The sequence below is a fragment of the Ciconia boyciana genome, chromosome 3 (genome assembly GCF_034638445.1).
Source record: "Ciconia boyciana chromosome 3, ASM3463844v1, whole genome shotgun sequence".
Classification (NCBI taxonomy): Eukaryota; Metazoa; Chordata; class Aves; order Ciconiiformes; family Ciconiidae; genus Ciconia; species Ciconia boyciana.
The window spans coordinates 65199962-65210825 of NC_132936.1; the positions used below are offsets into that span (position 1 = coordinate 65199962).

Sequence of the window (10864 nt, forward strand, 5' to 3'; positions counted from 1 at the left end):
CGATGAAGTTCTCAATTCATTTAAAATTCTGCACTACAAAATTAAGCCACATCCGAGCTGGTACCTGCTACACTTAGTCCCAAACAAGGACAAATAGGTCAGCAAGTTAATTTTCAGCCAATGTCAGTTTAAGCTGGTGAAATGTCTTTGACTTTGATGCTTTGAAGCAACATCAGCAACTGGTCAGATGCAGGTTTATTTAGTCAGATGTATAGTCAAGGCATAATCAATATCCAGCTCATGAGGACAGGGCCCCAGTTGTGCGATACCTCACCTGTAGTGTATTGAGGGACCATGCTGAGAAAGACAGCACTCTCAGCTCTTACAAATGTAAGCTTTTTCCCCAGGACTCAAGATTTATTAGTATAACATCTAAAATATACCTCTGAAAGGGGACACTGGAGCATATGAGACCAGTTAGAAGTGTAACAGGGAGAAAAAGAGCATTTCATGTGGGAGAATATACAGAAACTGTGGTCTGACTGTCACTGGTAGCTGTATAATTCTGGTAAGTGATACAAAAACCAATATTAAATAGCGTGTATTTAGATACCATTATCACTTTAAAATGTTACTGTAGACCTCTCTACCCCCTTACACACAAGGCCGGGGCTTGAAGCTATTTTTTGTTTAGCATTTGAAAACCATCTCTCTCATGTTTTGATTTTTAACTACAGATGAGGCAGATAATACCACAATTTGTACCTTGTTTAGTCTTCCTTCTGGAACGCATAGTAAGTTTGAACATTTTTGTACCAAACTTTTGTAATGCCATTTTAATAGACTCAGATCTTGATCTCCCAGTCATCTGGTGCATCTACACTACATCTATTAGCAACTAAAATATACAACTCAGGTACGTTTCAGGGAGCACCTGATGCCTACAGCAGCTCCTAACATGAACCTTTCCTATAAAAAAGCTTTAACTTATTCTCAAATGGGCATTTTAGAAGTCAAATAGGAACACAGGGTAAATAATGCAACTTGATTTGTTTCTGTAAAACTGGAACTGGCAAGAAACAAGTTTCAAGAAAATGGCTAATGCTTAAGTAACATTAATGATCAGTTTCTCTGGTGAGGTTTTGAAGTTGCTTGGAAGGTTTTCCTCAGCATGAAAGTTCTCAGCAGTTAATTCATGCAGTTACTTTTATAGCAAGTTGAAACATATGAGAATTGACCAGCATTTAAGTTCTTACCATGCAAAGGAAAAATCTTATTTTTGTTCATTAAATGACTTGTCAAAGATAAGAAGGGGTTGATACGCTTCAAGCCAGACAAGTCAACCATTTTGACCCACAGTACCTGCAGAGGGGACATTACTGGAGTTAGGTGCTCTTTTTTTTGGTCAAAGATTTTTGGAGGAGGTAGCGGGGAAGAAGAGGACAGACAAATCACACATTTGGAAACATGACAAACTGTTATTTCGTCTCAGTTTTGCTGAATTGTTCCTTTTGATTGTTTGTGAAGGTAAAAACATTTCCCTGGTATTTTGTAAATATCTAATTAAAACTGAAAATACTCCCTTCACTTACATTTAAGAAGTCATTGTATGCTGCAGAGAGAAGAAAGGCAAGGCTTAAAAATGCACACCTTATTTTAGATGGGGCTATAGAGCCCAAGTGGCACAATAGCATTTAAGTCAAAACAGTCTATTAGCAGGGAGAAAAGAACTTTTAAACAGCAGTGGATTTAAAGCAAAATGACTCTTTTTGGGTTGAATACAATGTTTTGTCTGATCTAGCAGGTCAGTCTTATTTATGGGAACGTTTCTTGTAACCACCCCTCACTGCATCCTTATTAGTAAATCAAATGGACAAAGTATCATTGCCTGAGGGCAAGTGTGCAGCTTAGCTTGCACACAGCTGGTCTCCCTTCCCTCCCATACTGTAGACAGGAAAAGGTCTGTACCTCATGCAGTAACCAAGACTGTACCCTGGCAGTGTCTCAGAGAAGACTAAAAATCGCAAAGGATGAACGTGTTGCACTCACAGACAGAGTGTTTGTTTAAAAAAAAAAAAAAAAAAAAACACACACCAAAAAAACAACTTAGCTCATTTACAGCAATCTTTGCATGGTGTACTGATTGCATGGGGAAACGCAGTCTCTCCAGCAGGACAGGTAGTTGCTCTCTGGATGGCAACGGGCAAATAAGACTCCCTGAGCTGTTTTTCTGCTGAATTCTTACATCCAGCCGGCCTGTGGCCCTCTGTGACCACTCCAGCATATGCATGACCATTGCTATTGATTACCTTCAACTACATTTAAAAAATCTCTTACCTATGTACAGAAGACTGTCTTGTGTGGCCATTTCTGCATCTGCAGGAACAGTTTCTACTGACTGTTTATAAGCATCTTCTCAATGCTGAATTTGGTCAATTCTGCAGCAGGAGCAGTCTCAGGTGGCATCTGGAGTGAGCAGATCCCCACCCAGGCTGTTCTTCAACAGACTGAAACAGACCCCAGGGCCAGTCACAGCAGGAACTGCCTTGTAGGAGTCTTCAGGGCAGTCCCAGATTCATACCCGGAGACCTCCTGTTCCAATTAGTCAAATACCATGCTATGAAGGTGGCTAGGAGTTTGGTCAACCACTTCGTTTCAGGTCTGTCTGCTGTCTGGAGTCAGTCCTGTGCAGATGACTCTGGGGACTTCCTGGACCACCCAGGGAATTAGTGATGGAAGTTCAGCACAGCAGCACAGGCATAGCCCTGATACCCAGCTACACCACAATTATAAGAGAAATTTTTAATTTCATCCTTTTTCCACATTTGTAACTTGAATTCTATAGCTCTTGACACATGAATACATGTTGCCCGAGCCCATGCTCTGGCCCTTATTAGTTTGTTAGCACAGACACAGCCAGGCTCCATCACGCTGCCCTTTAACAGCAATTTCCACAAGCACACAGTAGCAACTCACACGACAGTACTAATGGAGATGCATTTATTCTAAGATATGTATTCTGCGTTTTTCTCGTATAAAGACATTTGAACACTGAGTAAATTAACTAGAATGTCCTAAAAATCTTTCATGTGAGAGAATCTATTTTAAAAATTAAGGTCCTCAGAACATGGTAGTGCTCAGATTTAATGTTCATTCAAAAGTCACCTTTCCTTAGAGACATTTTGCTTTGTACGCATACTTGCTTTCTCTGATACCTAAAACAAAGTCCAAAAAATTAAGGTATTTGGACATTTAACATGGTCGTCATTGATGCAATATTCCAGCTGCTCAAACCCACACAGCTGCAGTCACTGTAAGAGTCTGACACAGCTATGGAGAAGAGATATAAGTGGTGGCAAATTATTTTATCTTCTTTTTTTTGCAGGTGACCTGGAACAAAAATTTGAACTGGAAATAAGCCCCCTTTGTAATCAGCAGAAGGATACAATACCAAGCATACAGATCGGTAAGTGTTAGTTTCATTCTCTTCTCTCCGTGTTTATCTCAGCATGGCACAAGCTCAAAGAGAAACTTTTCTTCCCCTCCCAGTCTAGTTGTTTTAACAGTGAGAACTGTAGGCACCATAAGAGTCACAATTCACATTCTAAATAAAAATGTTCAAAAAGAAACCTATCCAAGCCAAATATTCAATAGAAAGACAAAGGAGTCATTGCATAGGGAAAAAAAGAGGTCATTCTAATATCTGCAGAGAAAAATGGCAGCCAACACATGTAATTACACACAGGTTACTTTCTAGTCTGAAATCTCCTCAGAGAAGGATGCCGTCTCTCACAGATTTTACTGTTACACACAGAGACAGAGCTGCATCTTGTCATGTGCGCTTCAAAAGGAGCTGATGGCTGCTTGAGGCGTTATTGTTATTTCTCATCAGGGGTTTTGCCGCGTGTATTGCTGCATTCTCTTGAGGCACTCTGGGGGGTAATGCACTCATGGAATGAATTTGTTCCTCACCTGCTGTCCTTTATGTGTTTCCCCAGGGTTCATGACGTACATCGTAGAGCCACTCTTTGAGAGGTGGGCCCAGTTTACAGGCGATACCCCCCTATCTGAAAATATGCTAAACCATCTCAGGAGGAACAAGGCCAAGTGGAGGAGTTTGCTCCACAAGCAACACAGCAGTAGTAGGAGCAATGACCACTCAGGTCAAGTGACTGGCAGCCAAGAACAGACTTTAAATGAAGAAGAAACTCCTTAGTGGCAGCTTTGCACTTTTCCTTATAGCACTGCTATCTCTGTCTTGATCACAGCAGCAAACAAAATCCCGGGGAGCTAGGAGCCTGTTGTCAAGACCGTGGAAAGGGAAGAAATGGCAAAGCAGAAGCTGTAAGGGTCCTCATGAACAAGCCCACGGTTCTGCTGGGTTCCTTTCTGGATCTCCTTCACGTTCCTCTGCCCCCTCTTCGTTCTGCGCATGCCTGATGCCATTCATCACTTCTGATCATGAACTGCCTGAATGCGGAGTCCCGGTCAGCAGTACTGAAGCCGGGCTGCTTACAGCTGCCGTGAAGCAGGGAAGATTACTGAGAGAACAGGGGAGATAGAGGCACTCTTCGTTATATATTCATTTACCACGAGTCATACTGTGACATATGTATATAGGTCCAGAGCGCCATATGCTTTCCAGGCTGGCAGCTGGGCTGCACATCAAACCACCAGCATCTTCAGCATCCAGAGGACACTGGCTGAGTAAGACAGCACTCACAGAGGGCAGAGAGAGTCTGGTTATTTTAGTAATTAAAACAAAAACCTTTTTAACTTTTGTATTCTGTGCACTAAACAACAGATCTATAAACCTTGGACTGAAGTTACTCTCCGTACACACAACTCCAGTGTAACAAGGCTCATTTTGGTAATCATTTTTATGCCACTTTGGATAAAAGACGGGCATCTTCTCATTGCAAGGAACAGTATTCCCTCGCAGATGAAAGGGAAGGTGTTGTACAGTCTAAACCTTTGAAACATGAACAGATCTATCTTTTGAGTACTGTTTCAAGTAACATGTTTATATTCATATGTGTACATTTTCTGTAAATACAAAGCGCTACTGATTCCCATGCCAAAATACTGGAGTACTGTGGGATTGCTACCTGTAAAAACATTGGCACTGTGAACAGAATACTGTTAGTTTTAATACAAGAGAAAGCATTTGTAAATATGGTATAGAGTTTATTAATATACACCATTGTTTGTGGATAAAAGCCTTAACTTTTAGCATCCTTCATCTTCTGATAGCTGCCAAATTCATATGATCACAAGATACGATTCTGAACTGCCTTTCCACTATCCAAGGTGTATCAAAGGTCATTAAGGAATGAAGTCTGGCAGGATAACTTCTTGAAAACTTCAAACACATTCCATATGGGTCCGTGTTGTTAATCCATGGCACCTTGCACATTCGGTCTAGGCAAATGCTTCACAGAGCCTGAAGTTTAAGTTCAAAAAAAACCAAAACCCACAGCAACACCACATCATTTGACAGTTCAACCTGACTACCATTTATTCAAGAGTGTGAATTTTTATTAAATAGCTTAGTGATCTACAAGGCACGACATTCTAATAGTTCTGGAGTCCAATTGTTTTCTCGAGTGATGTTGCAGTGTAGCTGATTTTTTTTCCCCACATTCCCTCCTTAGATAGCCAGCATCGAAATGCATTTGTATTTTTCTTTTCATTAAAAAAAAAAATGCTTCAACTGACTTTTAGATCAGTCTCACTCAATGAAGGAAAAAAAAAATGCGTTGTAGTCAGACTGTTAAGAAAAATCCTCTTAACTATCATAGTAGCTGAGGAATTTTATATGGTCTCGTGTTTGTGAAAGATACATGGCCTTATCTATGCCATAAACAACCTCAGTTCAAATAGTCTTTATAAAACTTTACTTCAGCTTCCATCATTTCAATGAGATTGTATTCTCGGACACTACTGCATTGCACCAAAGTGATTGTCCCCTTCTCCTCTGCCACCAGAAAAATGAATTGCATTCAGGTCAAGTATAGTGTTGTTGTAAACCCCCAGTACATCAAATCTGTATAGCTGTTTTCCAAAAGAACTATCAGATATGGCCATATAATCATGCTTGGACAAGAATAGCTTGGACAGGCCAACAAAGAGCAAGCTGCTTAAGTTGGTGTTTGAGAAAGATAATATTTGCTCATAAAAGTGGAAGGAGAGATATAATACAATTTTTCTCAATTACAGGGAATATCGACTGATCAAGTCAAGACAAAGTGTTCACGCTCATAAGGCGACTAATATGTTTAAAGGAAAATACAAAGTGTAAGTTTTAGTAAAGGATATTTTACTCTACTAATTCATTGGACACCTATCTTCAGAGAAAGAGACTGAAACCCAGTGAAGTAGGAAGGTGGAAATCACTATGAGAACACAAAGCATCCCAAGAATGATGTTTTTCTTCTCCTCTGCTGTTTTGTAAGCTATAAGCAGTAGAAAACATTCTTCTTCCTCCCTCTTCTAAATGGGACTCACATATTAGAAGTACCATAACAAGCAAAGAGAGAGAGTTGTAGTAGAATAAAATTATTTCAAACTACAGGACATAAATCTCTTTTTAACCACCTGATGGTGGGGGTGGGAGCATCACCACTTTGCAGCTTTTTAGGTGGATCTTTGCTTCTCCTGATGGATTTAGGACAATTATTAGGACATTACGCAAGCAGTGTAATGTGCTGCTTAGAAGCACTTAAGTACATACAAAAGGATGTAATTTCCCTTGTTTTGTCTTTTTACTAAGAAATGGAAGCCATTTTCCATCTAGTTCAAAGAATATTTTTAAAATGTTCTGAAGTTTACTTAAACAAACCTGGTGTCTAGCAGCATAAAAAGCTCTTGACAGATACATTGTTGAGCTGTTTCTGAGGAGCTTCCAGAAAATAGGTCCAACAGGAAAGCTTAGGTACAAATCAAGTTCTGTTATAGCTACAATAAAACCAAGAGCTTTTCCGTAACTGGAGCCTCCAGGGTCCATTAGAAGTCTGCTCTTACCAAGTTAAAACTTCCCAACTTTGAAAAGCTGCTCTTAAAATGAAGAGGTTGTGGGGTTTTTTGGTGCACTGAATGTACTTGCTAGATTTCAGTCACCTTGTCTAATGAAACAATGCTTGAAATAGGTTCAGAGTGGCTCCAGAAATGCTTCTGTACTCGTGAGCCAAACCCGTTACACAAGATTGGGTCTGGGCCAGTTTGCCTCAGGTGCTCTAGACAAAAGTGCGCTGAAGAGTTAGGCTCTGGCAGCAGATGCCTGGCAGCCAGATTCACTGGGGTCTGTAATGCAAAATGCTACCATTTGATTTCCCACAGAAGCAGCCAAACTGTACCCGATACAGCCAATCCAACAGCACCAGTGCTCAGTATATGTAGTTGTGATATATATTTGGTATTATCTAGTTTGGAGGATATTGCTGTACTGGGATTTCTCCCCAGGCTGCCAACAGAATGCTAGATGCACAGAATAGAAAAACATCTATGCAGACTTTTGTCTTGTTAGCCCTATTAGCCACTTTACAGAAAGCCCTTGTAAATTATTTTTCTTTCTTATTGGGCCAGTGCAGCTAAAAGATTCTGAAGTTTTAAAACTGAGTTAGGTTTTTCATATAAGGAAAGCAGCAGAAAACTGCTAAAAGCAGGAGCTTAAAATGCTTTTATGCCCCACAAATACAATTCATTTGATTAAAACCTAGTTTCTTTAAATGCAGATTTCATACCATCAGAGGCAAATTCTGTATAAATAACAACAACAATAATAATAAAAGACAGTGGTAATAAAAGTTTTAGGCTGGTTAAAGTAATGCATACATATGCATTTTCATTAAGTAAAGATTTTTACCTACCTTTGGGTTATTAAGGGTCAATGTTCCAGCCACCAGCCAAAAGGGGAAAAAAGAACTATGGAAAATGCGTATCTTTGAAATACAGAAACAGAGAGAGGAGTAGCTGAGATTGAGTCTATGGGGGAAAAAAAACCCACATGATCTGCAGTTCTATCTAAGCTAATCTACAACACGGGTCAATTATTTTTGTATTAACTTGGTTTTCATGAAGAAAATCAAAGTCTCTCCAAATGATCAGTGAGAAGGCTGCTACCATAGTAAATGAGATAAGCCCGTTTTTACACTGCATAGCTGTCTCACCAGTTTTTCCAATCTGTGGTTGAAATTTCTATTAAAAGTTTCCAACAAAACAGAGACAGAATGCATACTAGCCCTTCCAAGTGGACTCTCCTCGGAAAGGAGAAACACACAAGTAGTTACATTTTGAGATATCAGTCAGGGTACCAGCCATAATTTAGAGCCTTATATTTTAAGTCACTCAGCTGAGTTGTCCATAAAGTACTCCCATTCCCCTCCTGATGCCACCATCCCCTGCTCATGGCCCACAAAAATCAATACTTAAATTTGAATTAAGATCCTGCAAATCCAAAAAAAGCCACCCCAAAACACAAACAAAACAAAAACCCAAGGCAAGCTTCATGCCATGAATATGTATGCAAATTACTTTGATTGGTGCAAACTATTATTCTTTTATTTGTTTCTATAATCCATCCAATATTTTAGGTACATAAACTTTAAGTGCAGAGCATAAGTTTGACTTGGATGTAAAATATATTCTGCTTATCTTTGAATTCAAGATTGTATATGTCACGTTTATTGTAAAGCATTTTATATATACATATTCACATATCTTATACAACTCTATGGGCCAAACACTGGTCCCACCAACTTCACTGGGACCAAGAATCAGCCCCCATATGTGCGTATATATGCCATATGCATCATTCTGAAAGGAAGCACTAGATTGTGTGAAAATGCTGTGACTGCTATGCAGTGATGCCAAGAGACTTAACTGTATCTTTTTTAACATACTGCTGTAAGTATTCATCATGTCAAAGAATGACAACTAATAAAAAAAAAAAAAAAAGAATGAAGTGTCCAAAGTTCTTTGGTAGAGCCAGTTGATTGAAAACATCTCCTTAGTTTGCAGAAGACATTCTGGTTTGACAAGGCAGCAAAAGTCCTGCTGCATCCATCCTCCCACTGCCTCTCCTTCCTACCAACAAAATAATCACTTTCCTAGTGCACTGTTTCTGAGAACTTTTCTCTAAATTTACCCTTAGCCTTGCTGTAGGAATTTAAATGGAGTTACCAGCAAGGAAAGTCTTTCCTTATCTTTCTCCTAAGCATATAATAGAACGATTTTCAAACCCCAGGGAAAATGTTTCTCTGTTTAAGTATTTAAAGAAGAGGGAGTTGTCTTTTACTGTTGTTTCAGTTCCAATACCTAGTTCTCCTTAGTGTCATTGGTCAGTTTTAATCTCCGTTTTTTCATTTCTCAGTTGCGGACAATGTTATATATACGTGCAAAATGATAGAGGCTTGTAAAGTTTAATTGAAAATACGGGAAATACTGACATTCTACACCGATAAATATTTCTAAGTGAGAAGTACCTGTCATCGCTGATGGACTTCTGCCACTACAGGGACTCTTCTTCTTGACTTTGATACGTTTCTAAAGCCAGAATTTATTTGTACCTCCAAGTCTTCAGTAACAACACCACATAGTTTGTGCAGAGCAAATGCTACAATTGAACTGAATATAGGAGCTGGAAATAGATTTGGTTTCAGTGTTATTTAGCCAATATTTTAAATTCACTTTCTTAAAATAAAAAAAAGACACCCTTCAGAATCATAACAAAAAGTGTTTTCATGTGTCCCCTGGATGCAAGCTGAATTGCAGAATGGATTCTAGACTGAAGCCCCTTAGAGATCTGTCCTATATATGGATGGAGTTGTGATGGTTTCTCCAGGAGAAGGTTTACATAGTCAGCATTGGAAAACCACTCACAATTTTCCACATCAGATTTAGCAGTGTTATTTTCAAGAACAGCTAGGTCAATACATTTTCCTACTCTGCACAGGCACTGTCTGTATGGATGCTGATGTTTAATGGCTCAAACAAATAATGCAGACTAGCATGTTGAAATGAACCACTGAACTTAACAGCAAAAGAAAAATTAATAGTATGGCAAATTTTTTTGTCCTGGCCAAAGATTTAACTGTGGTTTTAAAGCTCAGGTGGAGAATCTGGGAAATATAACTATTCATTAAGAAAAGAAGCAATACAATATGCATGTGACAAACAATTATTTAGGTGACAGACAGTCCTTTTCCCTAAAGGTGAGGAAGGCAGGGTCTCTCCAGTGTCCAACACAGTCCAATCCTCTCTGAGCTAATGTGGGCATAGTTACAAATACACTGGTTTTAGCAACGAGGCAGGCTTATGGTGTTCCCACTCCTACACCTCTTGATCTTTCAGTGATGTTGTGTACAGTACAGTCTCAAACAGCTATTTAGGGACAGACAGACAGAAAATGAGCCACAGAATACAGAAGAAAGGGCTTAAATTGGATCTGCCACTAAAACCAGTGGATCACTTTACTATATCCTGCACTAGTTCGGGTCTCAGGAAGAGTTTTACTCAGCATCATGCAACAGCTCCATCCATGACAATGGAATTTTGCTATGAGCAGCACCACTTCCTAAAAGCTACCTTGGGTGTCTCTGCAGGGCCACGTAGACCTAAACACACAAGGAAGTGAGTATCACAACAGCAGATGAATTTCATGTCAGACGTTTTTATGGTAATACACTTTAGAGAGAAGAGTTGAATCCTATACCCTACAGGGTTCTAAATATAGATTACTATATTGTATTACTGATTGTACTAGATTAGGAAGGGGACCTGGGTGTCATAAGAAGTTATAACTAAAATGGAGTATTAGAATTCATACAAACGGGGATAAAGAGGAGTTGTACTATTATCTCCACCTCTCCTACCACCCGGAGATAAATTCTATGCCATCATTTTCATACTAATCACCCCTCTCTGG

At 39.4% G+C, this 10864-nt stretch overlaps 1 protein-coding gene across 1 annotated transcript in view; it reads left to right on the plus strand.

The window, feature by feature from the left end:
* PDE7B (phosphodiesterase 7B) overlaps positions 1-8891 on the plus strand; it is an 86021-nt gene extending 77130 nt beyond the window's left edge. The window contains exons 11-12 of the mRNA XM_072855917.1: positions 3326-3406; positions 3939-8891. Of these exons, the coding sequence (XP_072712018.1) occupies positions 3326-3406; positions 3939-4156 (299 nt within the window). The 3' untranslated portion in view covers positions 4157-8891. The remainder of the gene's footprint in view (positions 1-3325; positions 3407-3938) is intronic.
* Positions 8892-10864: the final 1973 nt, after the last annotated feature.